At 43.8% G+C, this 27,091-nt stretch overlaps 1 protein-coding gene across 2 annotated transcripts in view; it reads right to left on the reverse strand.

Annotated features, from left to right (window-relative positions):
• The window catches only part of PSAP (prosaposin), a 210,055-nt gene that overhangs the window by 160,283 nt on the left and 22,681 nt on the right, over positions 1 to 27,091 (reverse strand). For both annotated transcript variants that reach the window (XM_030203420.1, XM_030203419.1), the window contains exons 2-4: positions 19,020 to 19,153; positions 7,378 to 7,452; positions 5,533 to 5,658 (exon numbers count right to left, since the gene is read on the reverse strand). In XM_030203420.1, the coding sequence (XP_030059280.1) occupies positions 5,533 to 5,658; positions 7,378 to 7,452; positions 19,020 to 19,153 (335 nt within the window). The remainder of the gene's footprint in view (positions 1 to 5,532; positions 5,659 to 7,377; positions 7,453 to 19,019; positions 19,154 to 27,091) is intronic.

Raw genomic sequence — 27,091 nt, forward strand, 5'->3', positions numbered from 1 at the left:
GAAAACAAAATTCACCCGAAGGTAAAACGAATTGCTGAGGTCCCCCAGAAAAAAAATATATACAAACAAGCTTCTGCCAAAAAGCGTACTGCACGAAGCATCCCAATGCCAGAACTAAGGTTCTTGAGATAACTAGATGACACTTAAATAGCGTGATTGATGACCCTGAGATTCGCAATAGGATGAAGGAAAATTCCTTCTTGGGCATTAGAAAGTAAAATTGCATTCTGCAGAATAGAGCGAGGAAATGGCCGAAGGCCCAAGGTCACCAAGAAAAATATAAACTGAGATGTTTGCAGAGGAGACAAAAGACTGTGCGCCAACCTGACTAAACAAAGAGAAAATCAGAGATATCTGATGAGAGATCAAATGAGAGGCCTGGCTACAATCACCACCCAACCTAGAGACTGTAAGAAATGCAACACCCGGTGCGTGACCTGAGAACTCTGCTGATAAGACTTTCTCCAATTAGGTAGTCGTCTAGGTAAGAATAAAATGACCCTAAGAGCGCAATGAACATCCTCTTAGATCTATAAAAGAACGGAAGAGAGAGTACTGCTGAAAATGACCGGTTAATGCATAAGCAAAAAACTAGCCATTCTCTGGATCCTGAGGAGAAGAGGAAGGGTGACCAAGGACACCAGTTAAATAGGGCTACAAACTCCAACCCTATCTCTATGGCGTTCCATAGTTGGGTAAGTTCTGAATATAGATGCTATGGTAGTACGCTCCGGACAGAAAAGAATTGTCCCAGTATGAACGTAATTTCTTAATCCACATACCAGTAATCCACGTACCACGGTCATGCGTCCTCCCTCACTGAGATGTAGATTGTAAGCTCCTTTGAGCAGAGAACGTCCTTCTTTGTTAATTTGTACAGCGCTGCGTAACCCTAGTAGCGCTCTAGAAATGTTAAGTAGTAGTAGTAGTACCAGACTCACACCCAATAGATATGAATGTTGAGCTTGTTTCAGGTTAAAACACCGAACCTAGGCCCAGGGTCCCCGGTGTTCCTAGTGGTGAACAGCCATGGCAAATATTGTATGCGTTAGTTTGCAGAATTACTGCAAAGCTTTGCTTTTGGAGCAGAGATTTCTGTTCGATACTCTCGTGAGAGGTTTTTTTTTTGGGTTTTTTTTTTTTTTTTCTCTAATGCTGTTCTGGTTGTAGAAAGGTGGACATTTGAGCTTCCCCAGAATGGCAAAACTTATGTACCTATGCCCATTAGATATGAATGCTGGACTTGATGGACTTTAGGCCTTACCCAGCATAACCATACTTATGTACCTATGGCATAAATACACAGGAAGTGAGTGAATCCCCTTCCAATTGAAAGAACACTCATTTTCATTCTATGCGCCTTCACTCCAAAGGACAACCTTGGAAATTACCTGTAACGAAAAAAGTGAAGTTGTGCCACAGCCACTTGGTGAAGGCAGTGTAGACAAGACTGTATCTGAATTCAAGAAAGCTTGATATAACATCAGGTCTCTAAGGAAGAGGAAGAGATAGCAGATGGTATGTATAGGCATACTGGACCAAACCAGGATGTTTATAATCTGCCAATGCTGAACTGATAGAGTAGAGAAACACGAGTAGATGGTTTGAGGACCGTCCACTATCTTTAAGTGAAAGGATGACTTTATTCTCTAAGTGACCATATGTCCCGTAAAAACCAGAAGAAAGCTAAAATGAAATATGAGAGGCTTCAAGGCAGTTGGAAAAGAAGGGAAGACATGAATAAAGCATGCCTGCTAAGGCAGCTGAGTGATTGGGAGCTTGGTAGACAGGACTGTCCCTCAGAGAATATGAAAGAGCTGATATATCCCCATGGCATCTGAACAATATACTGTATGCCTCTAGAGAAGGCTTCTTAAAGTCGGAAAAAGAAAACACTGTATAACACTACAGCCATTGAGAGTGATTGTCTGTTAAGTTCTTAAAACACTATATAACATCATAGGCATGGAGTAAAATGCTTGAAAGGAACTAAGATATTATGGTCAGAATTGCAAAGTACCAATCAATTGACTCTTAGACAATGTAGTCCTATTCACCAGGGAATGAGAAAGACAGAAATTTACTCTATGCCTATAGAGAAAGTTTCTAAAGTTCTTAAAACACTGTATAATACTACAGCTATTGAGGAAAATGCTTGAAATGAATTATATTATAAGATGTAGATTTTCCACCAGGCAATGAAAAATGACCGAGCACCAGAAAAAACTAGTGTTAACAGCCCCGTGATACATAGAAATTTAAAAGAAGAAAAGCTTGTTATATATCTATATATGAAAGGAGCCCCCTTTCAACCAAATATTGCCTGCTGATGTGAAGAGCATTTTAGAATACGCCGTTCAGCACATACAAAAGTGTACACATCTTGGAGCCGAACTGCTCTATGAACTGCAGCCTTACCTTCAGCAGAGAGATCCCCGACTGATAAGATGGAGGGAGAAACAAAATGGCCGCCGTTTGCGCCACTGGCCCCGTGACGATCGGCAGCGCGCCCGACACCTCCGAACAAGTGGAGCCCAGTGGAACGGCGAAAAAACAACAGCCGGCGAAAAAGGCCCCGAAAAAACCGGAGGCAGCACCGGACCCGAAGAAACCTAGAAGGGAGAGTAAAATTTACACGTTCCGGCTGCGTGAACTGCGAGATGCTGACCGACAGCAGCTGTTTGAACTTTTAAGCCATATCGGAAAAAACAGGTGGCTGCGCTTACGCGGTTCGCACCTTTCTTTTCTTTTTTTTTTTTCATTTGTTTAAACTGCCGCCGCCAAAACGCAAGAAAATGGAGGAAATTAAATCTGACGAGAAAAATCGCTGTTTAAAGTCTCAGACACTAAATTATTTTCTTCTTTTTTTTTTTTTTATAACCCCTCAATTATAATAAAACACTGGAGCTGCCTGCTCGTTAGAAGTCTGGGGAAAGAAAGGCTGCTTCTTTGAATTTCCTTTTATTTGATTTAATTCTTTTAAAGCAGCTGCCTGTTAAAAGTGGCTGCCTCTCCCAAAGACGGTACACCTTTCCAGAGAAAGGGACGGCCCTTCCCTGCTAAGCCAGGGAGATGGGGAGGAAGGGGGGTGGACTCGAGACACCCGAGTTTAACACCCCCGAGGCTGTCAAAGAAAGAAGAGAAAGGAAACCCTGTCAAGCCTCTAAATAAGATTCCAGGCACAGAAGAATTATCACAAATATCTGTAATATCTAAAGAGAAAAGGAGAGAGACTAATGGGCTCACTTCCTACCTGCTGGGAGACTGAGAAAATACTGGGGCTAAGGTCACATGGCCAGGGCTCCTATTGGCTCTCTAGAGTCAGAGTTTTTTCTCAGTCTCCACCTGCTGGTAGGCGAGCACAACCCATCAGTCCAATCCTGGTCCGGTCCGGAGGGATGCTAAGGAATAATGTTTAAAAGTTGATGTTCACACTGTTTACTTACTCAAGTTTTCTTATACTTCATAAACTAGATACTGTATCCAGAGAATTAATGTTTATCTATGATAACATCAATAAAAATGTTGCAAACTGAAATTTCACACTGAAATTCTAAGCAGTTACTGAGAAAACAGCACAAAACTAAGGCCACAGCGAACTCTCTGGGGTGCCATGGCAAATCCCGACCTTTCTCCTCCCACCACCTGAACCGCTACTGCAGAAAGCAGCGGCAGTAAAACAAGAAAAGCAAGTGCAGGGCTGCAGCAGCCTTCAAGCATGTGCTGTCAGTTCTGCTGGTCCTCTGCCCCCGGAACTGGAAGTTGCGGCCCCATGCTTGCTTTTTGTTGCCTTTTTTTTTTCCCGCCGCCACTGGGGACACAGAGCAGACAGCCTCCGGGACTCACTTTCACTGACAAGGAGATTGGATGAAGTCAAAAAGTTGAAGCCAATAGGTCAGTCTCTGTTTGCCCTTCCCATTCAAAACAAAGCAGGCAAACCAACCTATGAGCTGATGCATCCATGTTGTCTTTCTTTATTGCTGGTAGCATTTTTATTTAGTCTCACTTGTATTTTCAAACATGCCAACTTTTATAGCATACAGATGTACACAGAGGAATTAATAACTTCATAGGTAGAGTAGCAATTTGTTATAAATCGTAAGTGTGTCACATGGAGGGACTGGTTACAGGGACACCCTAGAACTGTTATATTTGTGCAGAGAAAAAAAAAAAGAAAAAAAAAAAAAAAAAAGAGACCCTGGCGGTCCAGTGGCAAAAAGAAGCCCCTCAGAGGCTGGGCGCCGCCATTTTGCGGCGGCGTCAACCCAAGGAAGAGGAGGGAGGCAGGCTACCTCCCTCCTCCAACTAAGGTAGGGGGGCCGGGAGGTGGTTCTTCTTGCCACTGGACCAACAGGGATTCGGCAGACCAACGCTGGAGGAGAGGAGTTGGGGAGGGGAGGGAGGGTTTGGCCGGCAGCCACTGGACCACCAGGGACCATTTTCTAGGGGTTTGGGGGGCTGGAGACCCACCAGATCTCCAGCCCTCCTTGAACCTTGGGGGGGGGGGGGGACCGGAGGTCCTCCGGACCTCCAGCCCCCGTTGCTCGGGGCAGAGGTAGTCAGGGCCTGGTGGTCCCATGGACCTCCAGCCCCTGTGTTTTGACAGGTTTGGGCTTTTGACAGCCCAGACCTGTCAAACAAATGCAGGAGGATTGTGCTGAGCGCATGCTCAGGCACACTTCGCCCGCACGTCTACCTCATGATCAGAGATAATGCATGCAAATTTAAGCAGCGCAATTATCTCTGATCATAGGTCTAATAGCGCCCCGCACTGTTCCAGCGCTATTTTAGAGCGCCGTTTGGAACAGCACGGGGCTTTTGATCATCTGCCTGTCAGGGAATGATTTCCTAAGGCTGCTCTCCTATTCTAAACCTAAATGAAAACAAAATTTAGTAAATCTGGCTCTGATGTACCACTGCAAGCCTCTAGTAAAAATACATTGCCAACATGACACCCAGTCTCTTACCCCTCACTATTTTAGGATCAAAAGGAGAAAAACATTAACAATGGACCCAATCTAAGCATATTTTACCTAACACACTTATGTTTTTGAGGCAACCACTGTTGTAACCTATTCAAGAGCATGGGCACACATACACAAAAATCAGACTTAAGCTGCTTTCATTTCAGTTTTCAAGAATGGAATGCAAATTAGCAATCCAATTACATAGGGAAGGACTTGGAGGATGGCAGAGATGATACTGAAAATATGCCTGCAAAAGTTCTTCATTTGTTATAGCTATCTTTCTTCAGTTCTGTAAAATGGTCCCTCACAGCTACAGAAACAAAAGATATACAACATTACATTCCACTAGTAGGTTAGCGTTTCAAACAAAAGTTGTTGTGACACTTTGGGCAACTTTTTGCTACTGTATGGACCCTTTACAAAATCTCCTTTCTAGGTGTTCATGAGTCAAATTTTTGCTTTTTCAAAGTAAAGGAGGTACCCAAGTCAAGGGGAAAAGAGTTTAAAGCAAAATATTTTTAAAAAGAAAATTAAAATGAACTAAGTCTTGGCTCTGTCTTCTTACCAGCTCTTCTGTTATGAAAGTAAAGAGAACGGGAAGGTATTGATCCACAGAGTCCTTGCACTCCTCACCCAAGTGTTTGATAGGAAGGAACTCGCATATCTTCTTCAAATATGATTGAATCTCCATCTATAAAATAATGTACAAGTTAGAAAGTAATATCACACACATTATGCCAAATACAAGAATTAACCTTTGTGAGCCATTTCTGTATTTCCAGATCTCATGGACAATCAGGAAATGTATTTTCTGATTCAACACTTAGAAAAAAAAATACCAGAAAAGTGCTATAAAAACTGATCAATGAACATAGATGATATGGTCTGACAGAGGAAAATACTGTAGAACACAAAGGGTGATGGAAGATTTAAAGAGACACCTGAATTCAAAACAGTACCATTTAAATCACTGGAGAAAAACATAACAATACAAACTACTAGAAGGACTGTAACAGGTGGAACCATCTAAATCAGTAACACACAGGAGTAACTGTCTTAAGCAATTTGAAAAGTTAGATGCACAATATTCCTTCTGGTTGTTCATACCCAACCTTCAATGACTACAAGATCAGTTTTACAACTCGGCATACGAACTGGTCATATCCTCAGCACCATGTTCTCTCGATAACAAAAGACAGGTTTTGGAAAAGAATAAGATAGACTGCCAGAATTCAGCATATGTGTCACTGTGATGGAGTATATATCCCGTCACTGGGAAGGGATCCATCTCCAACAGCATATAATTTGACAACTCGGGTATAGTCCTTACTACCTCTGCTTAGATAGTAGTAGTAGTCAGTCTGAGACGACTACATGGGAGGTGGCAGGGGGACTAAACCATTCCGGGAAAGGAGGAGGGTTGTTTCAATATTTTTCCAGAGGGCTGGGGAAAAGGAAAGATTGGATTAACTTCCAATTACCATATAATTATTACAAACTCTGAGAAGGGAAACAAGACCAGTAGTGGGAGTACTAGAGCCCACTGGACTAAATTAAGAATAAAACTGGGTGGTGTCTTGTAACTGGAATTTCATCCTAAACGAAGAGGGGAACATTAAACAGGACCTAATATCAGAGTGGCCACAAGAGGGTAGATATGATCTCTCCCTTCTATAGACTTGGTCTTTCAGTGGATGGACTGCTGATTCTGCCTACGTAACTGCAGGTAGGTAGCAAGATCCCTCATCCTATATAATAATTCTCACCTCCAACGTTCTGAGGCTGCCTGGAACCGTGGAAAAGGAAAGTGGAGTACATAAAAGTGTTGTCATTCCTGAAGTGCCACTGATTGGCTGCTATGACATGCTGCAGGACGTTCAATAGACAGGAGTGGAAGTGAACAAAGCAAGTCTATGGTAAGCAAGGAAGCCCATTGGTTAATCTCTGATTCCACTCCTCAAAGCAGCCGTTATTCCTATACACTCAAAAAAAAAAAAAAAAAAAAAAAAAAAGGAAACCTAGGAGCTGCTTCTCATTGCCGTTTTTACAGCTGTTTCCACTAGACAAAACGAGGGGGGAGACACATAGACCCTGCAACTGGGGGGGGGGAAGGGGGGACGACGACCCTGGAACTGGGAGAGAGGGGGGACCCTGGCACATACTCTCATTCTCACATGCACACTCGCACCCAGTCTCACTCTCTCTCTCTGTCACACACACACACTCGCACATTCAAACTCACTCAAACATACACACTCTGAGGAAAACCTTGCTAGCACCCGTTTCCTTTAAAACAGAAACGGGCCTTTTTTACTAGTTTTACATATAAAGAAAGTTTAAAACAAGCAACAGTAAATTGGTCACTACTGTCACCTTAAAGAAAAGCCTTTCTTGCTACAAAGTTTCTCACCTGTGTGCCATTTTCCTTCAGAAACTGTTGAATCACAGTTATGACTTCTTTACATAACTCACAAGGCATGGTTTTCTGAAAGAGGGAAGAAAGCCACTTGATTAAAACAAAGAATTAAAAAAAATTGCTGCATGCTATTTAATTTTATTGAATTCCAAAAAGTGTATGGCATGGAGTGACTTCTTATTCAGTAGGACAGAAGCATGGTTCATAAGAATAGGGCCCATTTCTGATTTTATTAAGGAAACAGTGACATTTACTGAAAAACATCCGACCTGCCAGATAAATCATATCATAACCAGAAAAAAAGCCCAACTTCCTCTATTTTTTTTCTTCCTTTTCATTGCACTTTTTATTTACTATACTAAACAAAGGAGGGCTATTACAGTGAAACTCCAAATAAACTTGTGGTGAAAATTTACAAAATTAAACAGTGAAAGTACTCCTATCACAAATACTGCAAAAAAGAAAAAAAAATTGGTTCAGTATCAAAAGAATACATTTCTTAAAAGTATTCGGAAAGCTTGTCACTAGCTGATTTAATAATGTTGACTAGCGAGCTACACAAACATGGTTAACTAGGAAACCCACTGTTCCTGAGGGGATCCCCTCCAGGTCTGCGGGTATCGACACAGGTCCTGCAGAGTTCCCATGGAAGTTAGTCCAAGGTCAGCCTAACTATTCTTTCCTTGTGCCTTGGCAATTATAATAGCACTTAAAAAAATAATAATTAATGGATATGGGGATTTTAATGCTATCAACCATAAGCACTGAGAATGGAAGTTATCAACATGGGCTACTGTTAAGTTGGGTTATTTTACCACAAGTCAGATTATTTTAGCACAGGGGACGGGCAGGGATGGAGGAGATGCTAGTGAGGACAGGTGAAATTTCTGTCCCCGTGCAACTCTAGTCAAGATCCCCAGGACCTTGTCGATCAGCTGGAACAATAGGAGTAGGCAGCGGTGTTCAAGTTGGAGGACCTCAAGAATCGCTTGAGATGCTGCAACATCCGTCTCAGCAGAGTCCCGGGGACAGTGGTAAATGCTCACTGCATGGAGGTGGCTCGCCTTATCGAAATCCAGCTGGGGTGGGTTTGACGCATCGGTACTCAAACAGAACCAACAGCTGAAACTGCACTTTCCGCCTCAAAATTACTCGAACTTCCTCTAGCAGCCGTGTCCAAAAACCCGCCGCCCTTGGGCATGTCCAAAACATGTGCCACAACGTTGCCGGATCCTTCGCACATCTGGGGGACACCCCGGTGGCTCCAAATCCAGCTCTGTACGCCCTGTAGGGCGAAATGTACATTCGTAACACAAATTTATACTGTAATTCCCAGTATCTTGTGAATGGAGAAACGCGCAGTATAGACACTACATAACTTTGAATTAAAACTGTCCAGCACTTCAACCGCCAGTTCTGTGGACCACACCTGCGCCCATCTCTTGTAGTCTAGGTCCTCTGTGGTATCTTGTAGATATCTATGATGAAACCTCAAAGAGACTTCGTTCTGGGATCCCAATGTAAGAGCTGTATTGATAGTGTCCTGCACATCCTCACTGAAATTAATCCAGCCCAGAGAAACAATATAATGCCGTATCTGGATATCTGCAAAAAGGTCCTTACTACTGAAATCTATACTCCTGTTGTAAATCCGCAAAAGATCTCATCTTCCTCATCTACCAATTGGTATATGTAATGGGTTCCTTTCAATCTCCAGTCAGCAAATGTCTTTGATGTTGTACCAGCTGGAAAGTCTGGGTTTCGGTGTATCGGCAGAAAGGTATACATTTTAAAAAGGGTTATTTTGGCAGTTCTTTTGTGTATCAAGCTGTTTTTACTTGGCATAATCTTCTTTTGTGAAATAGCCACATTTGTACTTGTTTTTGTAAATATTTAAAAGAATACTTGTTTCAGAAATACTTTGCTCATAATCAAAATGTGGTATAATTTTTATATTGATTTGTTTGCTCATAATCAAAATGTGGTATAATTTTTATATTGATTTGTTTGCATTTTGTAAAGCTTGTATGTATGATGTTATACTTCAAGCTCCATCTCTGGTAGTCTTCAAATCTAGGCTAAAAACCCACCTTTTTGATGCTGCTTTTAACTCCTAGCCCTTACTCATTTGTTCACTCCCACCTTAGTAAAGCGAATGATACATACCTGTAGCAGGTATTCTCCGAGGACAACAGGCTGATTGTTCTGGCTGATGGGCGACGCCTACGGCAGCCCTGAGGTCCGGAAATCTTCCTAGCAACAAGTTTGCTAGAGCCTTCGGTCACGCACACCGCGCATGCGCGGCCATCTTCCCGTGCGGGGACATCAGTTAGATCAAAAAGCAAATATGAAAAGCAGGAACAACTCCAAAGGGGAGGCGGGCGGGTTTGTGAGATCAGCCTGCTGTCCTCGGAGAATACCTGCTACAGGTATGTATCATTCGCTTTCTCCGAGGACAAGCAGGCTGCTTGTTCTCATTGATGGGGTATCCCTAGCCCCCAGGCTCACTCAAAACAACAAAGTAAGGTCAATTGGGCCTCGCAATGGCGAGGACATAAGATCTGACCTACGAGGAAAACAACTAACAGAGTGCAGCCTGGAACAGAACAAAAATGGGCCTGGGGGGGTGGAGTTGGATCCTAAGTCCCAAACAGATTCTGCAGCTCCGACTGCCCAAACCGAATGTCGCGTCGGCTATCCTGCTGAAGGCAGTAATGAGATGTGAATGTGTGGACTGAAAACCACGTCGCAGCCTTGCAAATCTCTTCAACAGTGGCTGACTTCAAGTGGGCCACTGACGCTGCCATGGCTCTGACACTATGAGCCGTCATGGGACAATTAAAATGATAGCGGGGATGGGACGACTTCCCTAAGAAGAAAGATTAAGGAGGCTAGGGCTATTCAGCTTGGAGAAGAGACGGCTGAGGGGAGACATGATAGAAGTATATAAAATAATGAGTGGAGTGGAACAGGTGGATGTGAAGCGTCTGTTCATGCTTTCCAAAAATACTAGGACTAGGGGGCATGCGATGAAACTACAGTGTAGTAAATTTAAAACAAATCGTAGAAAACTTTTCTTCACCCAACGTATAATTAAACTCTGGAATTCATTGCCTGAGAAAGTGGTGAAGGCGGTTAGCTTAGCAGAGTTTAAAAAGGGGTTGGACGGTTTCCTAAAGGACAAGTCCATAAACCGCTACTAAATGGAATGGGGAAAAATCCACAATTCCAGGAATAACATGTATAGAATGTTTGTACATTTGGGAGGCTTGCCAGGTGCCCTTGGCCTGGATTGGCCGCTGTCGTGGACAGGATGCTGGGCTCAATGGACCCTTGGTCTTTTCCCAGTGTGGCATTACTTATGTACTTATGACCCTCTAGAGTCAGCCCAGCCTGGGCATAAGTGAAGGAAATGCAATCTGCTAGCCAATTAGAAATGGTTTGTTTCCCCGACAGAGACTCCCCTCCTATTGGGATCAAATGAGACAAACATTTGGGCGGACGTCTGAATGGGCTTGTCTGCTCCAGATAGAAGGCCAATGCTCTTTTGCAGTCTAATGTGTGCAACTGACGTTCAGCAGGGCAGGTATGAGGACGGGGAAAGAATGTTGGCAAGACAATTGACTGGTTCAGATGGAACTCAGACACCACCTTCGGCAAGAACTTAGGGTGAGTGCGGAGGACTACTCGATTGTGATGAAATTTAGTATAGGGAGCATGGGCTACCAAGGCTTGAAGCTCACTGACTCTACAAGCTGAAGTAACAGCCACCAAGAAAACGACCGTCCAGGTCAAATACTTCAGATGGCAGGAATTCAGTGGCTCAAAAGGAGGTTTCATCAGCTGGGAGAGGACGACGGTGAGATCCCATGACACTGCTTGAGGTTTGACAGGGGGCTTTGACAAAAGCAAACCTCTCATGAATCGAACAACCAAAGGCTGTGCAGAGATAGGCTGGCCTTCTACACGTTGATGGTAAGCACTGATTGCACTAAGATGAACCCTTATGGAGTTGGTCTTGAGACCAGACTCTGACAAGTGTAGAAGGTATTCAAGCAGGGTCTGTGTAGGACAAGAGCAAGGATCTAAGGCCTTGCTATCACACCAGACGGCAAACCTCCTCCATTTGAAAGAGTAAGACCTCTTCGTGGAATCTTTCCTGGAAGCAAGCAAGACTCAAGAGACACCCTCAGAGAGACCCAAAGAGGCGAATTCTATGCTCTCAACATCCAGGCCGTGAGAGCCAGAGACCGGAAGTTGGGATGAAGAAGCGCCCCCTTGTTCTGAGTTATGAGGGTCGGAAAATCTCCACGGTTCTTCTAAAGATAATTCCAGAAGAAGAGGGAACCAAACCTGACGCTGCCAGAAGGCAGCAATCAGAATCATGGTTCCTCGGTCTTGCTTGAGTTTCAGCAAAGTCTTCCCCACCAGAGGTATGGTAGGATACGCATACAGAAGACCCTCCCCCTCAACTGAGGAGAAAGGCATCCGACGCTAGTCTGTCGTGGGCCTGAAGTCTGGAACAGAACTGAGGGACCTTGTGATTGAGCTGAGTGGCAAAAAGATCCACCAAGGGGGAGCCCCACGCTTGGAAGATCTTGCGCACCACACGCGAGTTGAGTGACCACTCTCGTGAGGTTGCATTATCCTGCTCAATCTGTCGGCCAGACTGTTTACGCCTGCCAGATACGTGGCTTGGAGAAACATGCCTCGACAACGGGCCCAAAGCCACATCTGGACGGCTTCCCGACACAAGGGGCAAGATCTGGTGCCCCCCTGCTTGTTGACGTAGTACATGGCAACCTGGTTGTCTATCAATTTGGATAATTTGGTTGGACAGCCAATCTCTGAAAGCCTTCAGAGCGTTCCAGATTGCTCGCAACTCCAGGAGATTGATCTGGAGACCTGAGTCCTGGAGGGACCAAAGTCCTTCAGTATGGAGCCCATCTACTACTACTAAACATTTCTAGCCCATCTACGTGCGCTCCCCACCCCAGGAGAGATGCATCCGTCGTCAGCACCTTTTGTGGCTGAGGAATTTGGAATGGGCGTCCCAAAGTCAAATTGGATCGAATGGTCCACCACCAAAGAGTTGTGAAACCCGATGGACAATTGGATCACATCCTCTAGATTCCCGAAAGCTTGGTACCACTGGGAAGCTAGGGTCCACTGAGCTGATCTCATATGAAGATGTGCCATAGGAGTCACATGGACTGTGGAGGCCATGTGGCCGAAAAGTCTCAACATCTGCTGCGACGCTCTGACCATAGACACAAGAAGATTGTCTGCCCTGGTCTCGGGAAGATAGGCATGAGCTGTCGTTGAGTCCAGAGCTCCTATGAATTCTACTTGTTGAACTGGAAGGAGATGGGACTTTGGGTAATTTAAAACAAACCCGAGTAGCTCCAGAAGTTCAATAGTCATCTGCATGGACTGTAGAGCTCCTGCCTCCGAGGTGCTCTTCACCAGCCAATCGTTGAGATAGGGGAACACGTGCACTCCCAATCTGCGTAGCGACGCTGCGACCACCACCAGGCATTTTGTAAAGACCTGGGGTGACGAGGCCAGACCAAAAGGCAGCACACAATACTGGAAGTGTTGGGTTCCGAGACAAAATCGAAGATACTTCCTGTGGCTGGAAGTATTGGAATGTGGGTGTAAGCATCCTTTAAGCCCGGAGAGCATAGCCAAATCGATTTCCTGAATCATGGGAAGAAGGGTGCCCCGGGAAAGCATCCTGAACTTTTCTCGGACCAGATATTTGTTCAGGGCCCTTAGGTCTAGGGATGGGACGCATTCCCCCTGTCTTCTTTTGCACAAGGAAGTACCTGGAATAGAATCCCAGCCCTTCTTGCCCTGGTGGAACGGGCTGGACTGCATTGGCACTGAGAAGAGCGGAGAGTTCCTCTGCAAGTACCTGCTTGTGATAGGAGCTGAAAGACTGAGCTCCCGGTGGGCAATTTGGAGGTGTAGAAGCCAAATTGAGGGTGTACCCCAACCAGACTATTTGGAGAACTCACCGATCAGAGGTTACGAGAGGCCACCTTTGGTGAAAAAATTTTAACCTCCCTCCGACTGGTAAATCGTCCGGCATGGACACGTTTACTGCGGCTATGTTCATCTGGAGCCAGTCAAAAGCCCATCCCTTGCTTTTGCTGGGGAGCTGCAGGGACCCGTTTAGGCGCACGCTGCTAACGCGAATGAGCACGCTGGGGCTGAGCCTAAGAAGGCTGTCGAGCAGGCGGAGTGTACCTACGCTTATTATAAGAATAGGAACACTCCTCCTGCCCCGGAAAAAATGTCTACCAGTTGAGGTAGATGCTGAAGGCGTCCGGTGAGAGAGATTGTCGAGCGCGGTTACCCGCTGGTTGAGCTGCTCTACAACCTGCTCGACCTTCTCGCCAAAAATGGTATCCCCCCGGCAAGGAACATCCACAAGCCACTGCTGAGTCCTACTCTCCAGATCAGAGGCACGCAGCCATGAGAGTCTGCGCATCACTATACCTTGAACAGCGGACCTGGATGCAACATCAAAAAGTGTCATAAGCACCCCTAGACAGGAATTTACTACACGCCTTCAGCTGCCTGACCACCTCCTGAAAAGGCCTGGCTTGCTCAGCTGATCCACCAGTTGCTTACATAAGTACTGCCATACCGGGAAAAGACCAAGGGTCCATCAAGCCCAGCATCCTGTCTCCGACAGCGGCCAATCCAGGCTTCAAGAACACGGCAACCCCCCCCCCCCCCCCACCCCCACAAAAAAAATTAATAATGCTCAATGGACTTTTCCCTCAGGAATCTGTCCAAACCCCCTTTAAATTCTGTAAGGCCAGCTGCTGTCACTACATTCTCCGGCAACGAGTTCCAGAGTCTAACTACACAGCTGAGTAAAAAAAAACTTTCTCCTATTTGTTTTAAATCTACCATATTCTAGCTTCATCTTGTGTCCTCTGGTTTTGTTGTTGTTTGAAAGTGTAAACAAACGCTTCACATCTGTCCGCTCATTATCTTGTAGACTTCTATCATATCACCCCTCAGCTGCCTTTTCTCCAAGCTGAAGAGCCCTAACCTTCTCAGCCTTTCCTCATAGGGAAGTCGTTCTATTCCCTTTATCATTTTCGTCGCCCTTCTCTGCACCTTTTCTAATTCCTTTATATCTTTTTTGAGATGAGGCGACCAGAATTGGACACAATACTCGAGGTGCGGTCGCACCATGGAGCGATACAACGGCATAATAACATTCTCGTGTTTTCCATCCCTTTCCTAATAATACTCAACATTCTGTGTGCTTTCTTAGCCGCGGCAGCACCGTCGGTACCAGAACAGATTGGCGCATCAGCCCTTCCAGGAGACCCGGAAGCACAGCTCGGAGGCACTCGTCCAGAGTCTCTACCGGGAAAGGCAGGGAAACCGGTACAGGAGTCTGAGCCAGAACCGCGCTGTCCGTCAACCGACGCATCGACATCTCCTGTATAGAGGGGGAGCGGTCCTCCAGCATCAACGCTTCTCGGGTGCCAATTCCTTCGACGCCCCGGAGCTCACGGTACCATGACAAGAAGGGGACCGGTGCCAGTGCTTCTTGGCCTTCGCCTGATGCTCGCTGGGGTACCGACGAGGAGGACGTCGAATCCAAACGTCACCTCAGGGTCGGGTCCGAAGATGGTCAGTCCCGATGGGCCTGCAAAGCAGGAGCCTCCGAGACAGGTGGAGACCCACTCGACGGCTCACTACTCCTAGCGTGCAGAGGTCTGCAGACAGCCATTACCTGCACTCCTGAAGTCGATGCTTGCTCCGGTGCCAACATAGACACCGCCGACCTCGGTACCTTTGTCGACATACCGGGCAAGGCTCCAAATAGAAGTTCCCGCTGAGCCTGTCTCGACGCCTGTGTCCGCTTTTTAAGGCTAAGACACAACTTACACGCATCTGGGCGATGGTCGAGTCCAAGACACTGGATACACCACGAATGGGGATCAGTACCTGAGATTGCCCGGTTGCAGCGACCGCACTTCTTGAAGCCGCTGGGAATCCTCGATTGTCATGGACGGAAAAATAGCAGCGGCGAGGTCAAAATCGTCAATGGTGCCAAAAAGAAAGGCACAAAAAAAAAAAAGGAGAAAACCCCGAACGGTGGCCTAAGAGGGCCGCAATGGCGGCGAAATGAAACTTTAGGCGGCCAAATAAAACTAAGGATTTTTTTTTTTTTTTTAAAGAAGAGGAAACAGCTTAGAGCAAAAGAGAAAGAAAAAATGTACAAAAAAACGTGAAAACGCGACGAAAAAAGCCGAAGGCTCCTCAGGACGTGGTTAGAGGGACGAAATAGTCTCTCTACCATGGACAAAAAAGAACTGATGTCCCCGCATGTTGGGCGGGAAGATGGTCGTGCATGCGCGGTGCGCGCGCGTGACCGAAGGCTCTAGCAAACTTTGTTGCTAGGAAGATTTCCAGACCTCAGGGCTGCCATGTGCGTCACCCATCAGTGAGAACAAGCAGCCTGCTTGTCCTCGGAGAATTCCCTTATACCTTATTTGGCCTGTCTGCCCTAATTAGATTGCAATCTGTCGAGCAGGGACTCTCTCTTCATGTCACACATTCAATGCTGTATACGTCTAATAGCGCTATAGAAATGATAAGTAGCAGTAATTCAGGTATTTACCATTGCTGTATATCGCAGTTCATAAATTTTAACGAACAGAATGTAAACTGTTGTGAAATACTTAGTTATGTCACACTGGGAAATGGCTCAGGGCTCTAGCACAGCTATTCCCAACCTGGGGTTCACGAGACCACCAAAGGAGGTCCACCAAAAAGGAGCCAACCAACTGCTAAGGAAAAATGCAACTATTTCACCTCTGAAGAAATCTACTTTAAGTGGGCTGTTCCATGATCCCACACTGTCTTATCAAGGGATGAAGATCATGGCCTTGGGAGCCCAGACTCACATGGAAATAAGAAAACAACTGACAGCTGCCACAAGGTACACAAACTAGCACAGAGAAGAAGCAGGCAAGGCTGTGGCTTATTACTACCACCAAAGAGCTTGGGGGTGGGGGATGCTTGAACTAGTATGGAAAGTAGGCAGGAAACCCACTGCAATCATTAGCACCTTCATTAGTTGCTGCTCCATATGACTGCTGAAGAGAACAGCAGAGTTATAACCTGACCACCTCCTTCCCTTAAGAAGTACTTATATGAGCTGGTGCAAACCCCCATTCCCCCCCCCCCCCCCAAGCTCCTTCTGAAGCCAGGATGTGGAGGCTCTTGTGGTCCTCGCAGAAAAGTGGCCACCAAAGTCCAAGATGGCTGCAATCCCCTTTTGGACATCCCTTCCAATGCCTCCAGCTGCACCTACACTGAAGTTTCCAGACCTGGAAACCTCCTGTCAACCATGCTACTGGCAGCAGATGCCTCTGCATATTCTACCTAGAATTCTTCCTCTGAGCCGCTGTAGCAACTCACTAGGGCCAATTCCCACTGGTTGCCTCCACATGCTCAGATGGGGCTGTCATAAATGAGGCTGAGGAGTCACTCGCCTCGCCACAGTTCCAGGCACAAATGCTGCTCCTGCCACCGCAGTTCAGAACCTTGCAGTTGCTGCTTGTCTCCCCAGTTGCTATGACTCCTCATTCAGTTCAGCATTGCAGATTCACATAATATGGCCTTCTCAGCGCTGCCTTTTTTCCTCTTTTTTGTTTTCCTTACCATTCTTGATTCTGGCCAGTGAAAGATGGGGGAGGCAGCCAGCCAAAATACCTCTGCCTCGGGGAAAGGAACCCAAAATACCCCAAAGCCAAAACAGCCCAACAGGAATGAAAGGAACCTCCACACTCTGGAACTCCATTGAATGGGGTCACTAGCTCTCCAGCTGGCTCCCAGGAGAGCCCAATAAGCCCTCTATCCAATCTGCAAGGGTAGCCTGTCTACCATCTGTTGGAGACAATGCTGAGAAGCTTCTGGCTGCATGGGACCTTATACTGAATAGTGCTCACAAGTTTCTCTTTTGTCTCCATCTGCTGGTATGGGTAAAAAGTGACATGGGGACTTGCGGTAACCACAGGGATGGGAACAGATCCCATGGTGACAGGAATAAGCTTTGTCCCAGTATCATTTTCTACTTTGAAGCCTTTTAATGAGCTGGACTGTTATTTATATTTGAGTGATGCAGACAATGATATTTTGATTTTTTGGAAAAAAGCAAACATGTTGGCCACAACTAGCAAAATTTGCATGGTGGGGGGGGGGTATCTGTACATTCGTGCTACCGGCACATATTCTAAGAAGACATCTTCTATTGCAGGAAGGACTGTAGAGGACAGGAGAGCTAGACTGAAACCAGAGATTGTTGATGACATTCATTCACCGATTAAAAAGTCATAACAGTACTTCATAGGGCATATTTCTCACCCCGCTAAGGCATACAGAACGGGTTGTATTTTGTACCCCTGGACATTTTAACAGGGTGGATCAGGGTTTCTTGGGGTCGTAGTAGTCCGCTATTGTTGGGGTTGGAATGGTAGAGGGTGGTTGGGGGGGGGAGGGGGGGTTATAGTTGCTCATTATTGTTTGTGATTTACAAACAGCTGTACAGCATTATTGTTCCTTTTTAAACTTTAATAAAAAGATTTAAATATAAAATCAACAAGGTTTCTGCATACAAGGACAGAGCTCCATCCCTGTGGACTCTGTCCTTGTATGCAAAGGACAGAGTCCACAGGGATGGAGCTCTGTCCTCATGTGGGACAGAGACAAACTGTCCCCTTGTCATTCTCTAGGTATGGGACAAACCCTGTACATCAGGGCTGGTCTTCTGTGGGACAACAAGGAAGTAAAGCTCCCTGATAAATTAGAAGTGGAAAAAAGATAGCAATAAACTGAAAAAATGCACTAAAATGGGAAGTTAGATATTAACCCCCAAACCCTCAGCACTTCCCCAATGAACCAGTAGTAAAAAATAAATAAAAAACCTGGCCCCAGAAAAGTATCTTCCATCATACTTTTCAACTGATGCTATATTTGAAAATGGCACCAGTCTTAATGGAGCTGGCATCACTGACATCACCCAGGCCAGAGCCAATTCTCATGATGGGAAATTGTCATGTCCAGTGTACAGTGCTGCATACGTCTAGCAGCGCTAAAGAAATTATTAGTAGCAGTAGTAGTATGATGGCATCAGATGAGTACGACAGGAAAGCTGGCATTTTATACTTTCTTAGCAATAAACAGAGAAACACCACACATGCACATTTCAAGAACATAAATCCAAATTCAGTACCATCCTAAACTTCATCTTACCCTGCCACTTCAAATGACTGAGAATACTGAACTTCAAGCAAGCTCTTATGCATGATGTTATTGATGCATTGGAAAAAAAGTGTCAGGTACCCTGGGACAAATTGGTCCCCATCTTGGGATCCTCTATTGATGCTTTAATTTCCCAGTTTATTATACTGGGGCTAGTTTTGTATGCATGTTTACACATCTTATGTAAACATGCCTTTGGAAGAGATCTATGGTCACATTCTGATTCTTAACAAGCTGTTTTATGGGACAATAAAGACACTTTTACATGGTTTAGAATTCAAATGTCTTCAATCATAGCAACACTAGTTTCACAAAGACCTTAACTAAAAACTTACCACAGTAGGTTTACTCCAGACCATCTGCCGGCAGTGATTCACTGCTCCACATTGTGAAGCAGTATGAATATTCTGACACCAAATCTCTGGGCCCTTTGCACACTGCTCCTTTCCCAGCAGAGGGAGAGCCACAACTGCCAAGAGAAAATACAAATAATGTTCTGCGTTTCATGTTTCTCATGCAAGTCAACCTAAAAGTCTTGAACTGATGCACTTCAGCAGATCACATGGGATAACCAATACTTAAGAAACTTGCAACTCACAAGCAGAGGAGCTGAAATGGATTTAAACCATGCACTGCCTCCCACTGTATTTATTTATTTATTTAATTGCATTTGTATCCCACATTTTCCCACCTATTTGCGGGCTCAGTGTGGCTTACAATACATTGTAAATGATGGAAATACAGTTTGTTACATTACGATTATGGGTTACATTGTGAATAGTTTAGGAAGACAGAGACAGGTCAATCATCTTTGGGGTGTAGAAACTATAGGATATGACGTTGGGGGATTACTAGGGTGATCGAATAATAGCAAGAGCGTGATGGGGTATAACAGTTTTTATCTGTGGGTAGATTATTGAATGGGAAAGAGTACGGGGAAATGGAGTACGTCGAGGCATTATTATGGTGTATATGGGATTTATGTGTTTTGATCCTTGCAGTATGTTTTTTCAAAGAGATAGGTCTTCAATCAGTTCTCATGCATATTCATTGAGGAAATCCTGAAAACCCAACCGGGCTGCAGACATCGAAAACCGACTGATTCTCAATGCATGATGGTTTAAATCAGGGGTGTTCTATCTAGACTAGGTAGTTGTTCTCAACCCAGTCATCAGGACACACTCAGACAGTTAAACTTTCAGTACAGCCATAAGGTATACAAAATGAGAAATTTTCATGTACCATATTCCCTATGAAAATTTCTTATACATTTTCATCGTGGCTATCTTGAAAACTCAATTGATTTGAGTGTAACCCAAGAGCTGGTCAACCCAGTCCTCGGGATACATCCAGCCATTCATAGTAACATACATAGTAGATGACGGCAGAAAAAGAACTGCACGGTCCATCCAGTCTGCCCAACAAGATGAACTCATGTGTACACCTTACCTTGATTTGTACCTGTCTTTGTCAGGGCTCAGACCGTATAAGTCTGCCCAGCACTATTCCCTGCCTCCCAACCACCAGTCCCGCCTCCCACCACCAGATCTGGCACAGACCATAAGTCTGCCCACCACTATCTTCGCCTCCCAACCACCAACCCCTCTTCCCCCCACCGGCTCCGCCACCCAATTTCGGCTAAGCTTCTGAGGATCCATTCCTTCTGCACAGGATTCCTCAGGTTACCCACAATGAATATGTATGAGACAGAGCTACATACAATGGAAGTAGCGCATGCAAATATATTTTATGCACGTGGATATCCTGAAACTGGACTGTGTGTGTCTCAAGAACTGGATTGAGAATCCCTCGTCTCATACATCGCTGAACCTGAAAAGGGAGTACTACACACAAGGATTCAGTTCTACACCAAACAGGAAAAAATAACATCAGTCTAGGGATGATGTCAACTCTGCAGAAGCTGTCCCTGAAACAGCACACTGCCATTGCTCGTCACCATTCTTGTGGAGGAGGAAGGAAAAGAAATGGAGGAATAAATGAATAAGGAGGGTGCAGAAAGATAGCTGGAGAAATAAATTTGTAGAAGAGGTAGAGGAGAGAAGCTAAGCTGCTAGGCAAGGAGCAGAAGGCAAACAGGATCAGGGAGGTGGGGGGGGGGGGTACAGATGTTTTGAGGGAGAGATGTTTGGGTTTCTAAGCCCTCTTGTTTAAAGACCAAAAGGTGACAATTTTTAAGGGTATGACTGGTGTAATGCTGAAGCAGTAGCAACTATAACATTCTCTACTGTTGGGTTATTCTCACAATTTGGGGTGCCACTCATCTCTTTTCATGAACTGGTTAAAATTGGTGATGCTATAAAAGAAACAGTGCTAGCACCTTCCGCCTGCTTAAAAGATGCAGAACGTTTGCTGAAGGGGTTTAAGGCACTCAGTACATGAACTGTAGGATACTGACATTTTAAGGGGGGGGGGCCATTAATTTCACTTCGTTATAGGGGGTATTTTCCTTGGTTGTTTAATTGTACTTCCTTATCTGGCTCTGCTTTGTAATACGTTGATAAATTCATTGTGCCTTCTGTACAAAAACAGAAATTTCCAAAAAGGGAACCAGAAAAAGTAATTCACTGACAGCAATACCTCGACACATGATTTCAGAGAGAACAAAGAACTTGAGCAATATTCTGCTCGACAGGCTTTCAAAACACCTGTTTTTTCTGTGAGAAAACTACTCACATTAAAGTTCACAATGTCTAGATTAAGCTGCAGTTTGAAAACTGCTCTCAAATTGTAAAATACTTGTAAACTGCACAAAGGTAAAATAAGCTAAATCATACAGAATTCAAAAACTGGAATGACTAACTGGCCTATATTAAGCTGTATATTAGAATAGTGCAGTACGCTTCAGTGCACAGCATTCAGATTTGTTTACATTTAATATACCACTTAATGGAACAGCATCACAGCTGTTTACAAGAAAATTAGGTCTAAACAGATATTGAAAAAGAAAAGAAAGGTGACAGGGTAGAAAATGAAGTTGCATATTTAAAACAAGAATTCTAATACATGTACTTAAAAACAACACACCTTTCACTCACAACGCAGCAAAATTAACTGCATGCAAATTAACATAGTGCTTAATTTTTTTTTTTTTAATGCACACTGCAGCGGTAATCTATCAGTTTCCAGCATAGGTCATCTCCTCCTAAGTAACCACTAACAGAAATGGAAACAAAAAAAGGCCCATTAAAAAGTCCCTGGTGGACCAGCAGGCCCCTGACGCCAACCACTCCCTAACAGCCTACTACACCCCAGATCCTACCAAACCCCATTCGACCCTGGTGTAATCTAGCTCAGGCCACCACAAGTTGATGATGCCCTTTACTGGACAGCCTCTGGTGCTCCCCATGTGACCCTCTCTCTAGCCTCTAAAGTCCTGGCAAATGCATGTGACCCTACCCTCCAATCAAGTTCTGCCTTCAGTGACTAGCGTTCATTTTGACAGTCTTGGGCACTGACCCTTCTAGTCCCTTTCCTTGCCCTGCAGCCTTGTGGGTCTTCTTGCCCCTTCCTCTTTGCAAGGCAGACTTGTCCCACAGCACTTTGCCCTCTCTGAGAAAGAAGATTCTTACCTTTCTACAAGTGTTTCCCCTCCACACCTCCTTTTTCCTTTAAGCCCAACTTTTCAAGCACCATTCTCTACAATAGATCAACTCACTCTACAGACATTCTACACCCATTTCCCTACAATATCCATAAGATTTCCTGAAACTTTGAATATCCACTATATCCAATATTCAAAACCTGCACCTTGGTCCATAAGATTATCTACGGTGAAGTCCCAGGTTACATGACTGACCTGATTAATCTCCCAACCAGAAATAGTACCAGTTCATCACGGACCTACCTGAATTTCCATTACCCAAATTGCAAAGGACTTAAATACAAAACAACCCATGCGTCCAACTTCTCTTACATAAGCACACGACTGTGGAACGCACTGCCACAAGCTGTGAAAACAATCTACGATCACCCGACTGACCCAACTTAAATGCCTCAACTCTGCAACACTTCACTACCAAAGATCGTATTGGGCATTATCAAACCCTCCTTACATTTTACCCCACGTGCCTGAATCTTACCTTCCCTATTTTGTACTTGTCCCCTACCGGACTTGGCGAATGCCGTTACGGTACTAAGCCATACTGAGCCTGCAAATAGGTGGGAAATGTGGGATACAAATGTAACAAATAAATAAATAAAATAAAGATTCTTGCCCTGGGGTAGAAAGGCTTCCTGTTCCAACTTCTGATTGCTGTTAAGTACTGTTCTACTTATAATGCAATAAACAGTTGAAATTCAGAACAAACAAAAAAAACTAGACTTTTGTGGATGGTGGAGTGGTGTTGGATTAATGGTCTGGATAATAAATGCATATGTATGAGGCCAGATACCCATTAACCCCCTAATTCTATACAGTGCGAAAAACTGCATGCCAAATTTAATTGCAAAACAAGCCAATTAGTGCCTCAAATTGTGCGCATCAGCACTAATTGGCAATTAAAAAAATGCACCTTTTAGTCAATATTCTATAAAGATGTGAATATATGAAAAGAATGGGCGTTGACTATGGGATGGGCACAGTCAGGTCAGGGGCATTCCTGGAATTTGCATTCAGTGTTACAGAATAAGACCAATCTATGCCTAATTTTGGTTGTTAGGCTTTCCTCATGCCTAAATTTGGGCACCAAACAAAATAAGTGTTATGCTCTATTCTATAAATGGTGCCCAACTGAGCACTGTTTATAGAATAGTGCTTAGCACTTGTTTTGTTTGGAGCCCAAATTGTAATGCCACTTATAATAGAATTTAGCCTTAAGTTTGCACATTTCCAATTTTTTTGTTTGTTTGTTTGTTCCTACTCATGCACTGACAGGAAGGGTAACATTTCACTTTTTAAGCAGCAACCACTTAAGATTACTATAGCAGTGTGTGTTTTCTTGCACCACACATCAATACCTCTGTAATTTGTAGAAAATACTTAATGGAAATTCTGTGAATTCTGGAGAATTCGCTGCTGCCTATAACTTGGGTTTATTATATTCAATCTGATGGGAAACCATCGGACAATTTACAACAAGGCGCAATGAATCTTACGGCATTCCTAGAATCCTCTCTTGAGGTTATTACTCAAAGAACCACATTACTGGTAACTTTTGCGATGGAGATGGATAGGGACGCTGTTCTTAAACTTTGAGACATTTGGATTCCTTGTTTTTGGGTTCAAAAATTAGATTTGTTCCTGATTTGGCTAGAGAAACTCAACAAAGACGTAAGATGTTTTTATCTTTACGTCCAAGATTAATAGCTATAGGCGCAGATTTTCTTTTGAGATTTCCATGTGTGTGTAGAATAAAATTTCAGTCTAAGCAATATCAATTTTTTGACCCAAAAAACAGTTGGAGGATTTTTGTATTAAGCAGAGAAGAGGTTAATGTACAAGTTTAGCCACATATGCAGCACTGTATGGCAGAGCAGAGTCAGCCGCTCTGGAACTAAGCTGTTCTTTTGATATAACTACTTAGTGAGCTTAATGTTTAAGTTTTGAATTTCTATATCTCCTGGATTGATTACCTAAATTAGTGGGCGTAAGTTTGAAATATCTTTGTGCAATGTATATTCGCATATTAATTTTCTGACTTGTGTATCATCACTCATAAGTTAATATTATGAATGTTAAAATTATAAATAAAGAAATTAGGAACACCTCTGTAATTTGCATGCCATTAGTTTACTGCACACCACTAACATACCATTTACTATACTGAGGCCTCAGTGCTTTCTGCTGGCATTTCCATGTCTACCAATCACTACCTAAGTGCTAATGCACCTGTTTTTTGTTTTTATTTTAAATTTTATTTTCTTTTTGGCTAGAGCAGTTCAACCTGAAATTTATGCCATGGTTAACACTGTTACAAAAAAAAAAAAATAGAAATTTACAGTAATCTTTAATCAGAACCCACTAGGTAGTTAAAATATTTTTAATATTTGTCAGCAAAACCCTACCACTCACTCCTCCTTTTTCAAAGCAAGAAGCCAGCAACAGGCATCAGCAGGACTGTCACAAGGACCGAGCAGTGTTGTCAAATATTCAGACTTAGGACCCTTCTTGGATTTTGGCAGCACACACGTGCACACATTGCAATCTCATAAATAGTACTAGACACAAACAGGGATGCTATTGACCGCTGAATATCCATCTGTATGAAACGGACAACCTTGCCAGCAATTATTTCTACTCTGTGTGCAATGTATTTTTTAAAAATTTGTCTCAAACTGGATTTAACTTTTCCCCCCACTATAAATATAGTCCAGAGGTGAGCAGCTGAATAACGTACATCTACTGCTGTCAAGACACAACCCCCCACCCCCAACAACTTAGCAGTGTTGTCTCAAGGGAATTGGTTCTCAGCAATCAGTGAAGCAGGTTTCTTGACAGACCTGGGTGTGGATAAGGGAACACCCTGCAAGAAAAATTATGAAAGGGCTCATTATGGGTCCTTAAATCTTGCCTAATAAAATAGGATGCACAGCCTGCACCATTTTGGTCACCTTCCTCTGGCCTATCTATGAAATATATTTGAAAACATACATAGGATATGAAATAATCTAAAGCAAATTATAACTTACTGATTTCATCAACACAGATCTTGATAAGGCTCATAAATCTGATCAGAGTGTAATCAACCAGTGTAAGTGTCCAGAGGCAGTAGGGATCTCAGGAATCAGAACTGGGGGCATCTAGTGGTTAAAATGATTTAGGGATCAGAATATTTTTAGGGGGGAGGTCTTGGTCCAGCCTATACGGAGTACCCCTGAAGGCTTGATATTTTATATGCCCCCAAGTACTGCAGATGAAAAGCAAACCTGAGAAACAATTGCTTCAAAAACTGTAGTGGCCAAACAGTGATACTTGGGTGGGGGGAGGGGGTCTGAAATGCTGAAGACTTGCCATCTTACTGGCAATGGCACAATGCATTACATAATTTGAACAGAGGGATGTAACATTCCCAAATGCAAGATGGCATGCTTAGAAATATGGAATGATTAGGAGGTAGTAACATCAGCAACCAGGATGGGCTGCTTAATCACAGAGCTCCACCCTAGCTTTTAATCTGTGTGTGAATCTCCTCACTTCCCCTCAATATCAATCTCCAGTGATGTGGGTAGCTTTTGGACACTTCTTGTGTTAGTTTTGGGTGAAGAGTGGTGCTCTTCTGATTGACCAGGGTAGAGCTCTAACCCAAGCTGTTCAAAAGCTTTGTGCGCTATTTTTATAATATGGTGCCAGTGCTTTCAGGAGTCCAAGGGGGACTATAATATTGACGAGACGTGCAAGGGAGTGCGCCTCACAGTTCCAGAAAACAAGCACACGATGTCAGATTTAAAAAAAAAAGACTTCATGCTGGTGTGGCAAGATATTAAGGCTTCTTTGGGTGAGAAAGATTGAGTGACCTTGGTACTCCAGGTGTGGTTCAGAAATGGTAGGAGGGCTATTTAAAATACAGGTAATATACAGTTAAAAAGAATGATTTTTTTTTCTCTTTTAGTTGGAGTCTGAACATTGGAGTGCCACAGGGTTCACAACTCTCTCAGGTATTTAATATTTTTATGATTTCTTTGTGTTTTATATTAGATCCATCAGGATTGTGTGTGTGTGGTTTTTTTTTTGTATGCAGATGATGTGTGTATATTAGATTCATCAGGATTATGTGGGGGGGTTTTGTATGTAGGTGATGTGTTGAACCTGTGAATTCCAATGATCCGATCTTACAGGGTAAGAGACTGCAATTTCTGATTGCATGTCTCATCCACTCATAGCTAAATCAGCAATTGTTGAAGCTCAATGCATTAAAAGTGTTTAGTATACAGCTGTCTGGTTTTGCAGATCAAGTCAGTTTTGTATATATAAAACTTATTCCCTTATTTATGATGTAGTAGGGCAATTAGCTGGCTTGTCTCTTCTTGGTCTTCTCACAGACAGACAGGCTTGCTTAGCCCTAGTAATGGGCCATAAACTTTAATAAGTGTGTTTGCTTCAAACAGGCTCTAAACATAACACAGGGACTTTTTCAGTGAAGGACAAGTATGAGTGATAAGTATTCGAGGGAAGGAGGTTACAAAGGGCAAATGAATATTTTGAGAAAAATAACAAAGACACAGAATTATGTGAAGGTGACCTTAGAGGTCAGAGTTCAAGAATACCAGATAAGAGAGAAAATATAAAGCATTAAGTGACTGGACAAAATTAAGCTTCAGTATTCACATTTTGTACAGTCACAGACTGATAGCTTCCAAAGGAAAAACACTGAGATTTTAATTTTCCTTATACTGAAATTTTGACTGATATAAATAAGAATTCAATTTTCTGTAACACTGAGATCAAAAT

This window comes from Microcaecilia unicolor, chromosome 5, assembly GCF_901765095.1.
Source record: "Microcaecilia unicolor chromosome 5, aMicUni1.1, whole genome shotgun sequence".
Taxonomy (NCBI): domain Eukaryota; kingdom Metazoa; phylum Chordata; class Amphibia; order Gymnophiona; family Siphonopidae; genus Microcaecilia; species Microcaecilia unicolor.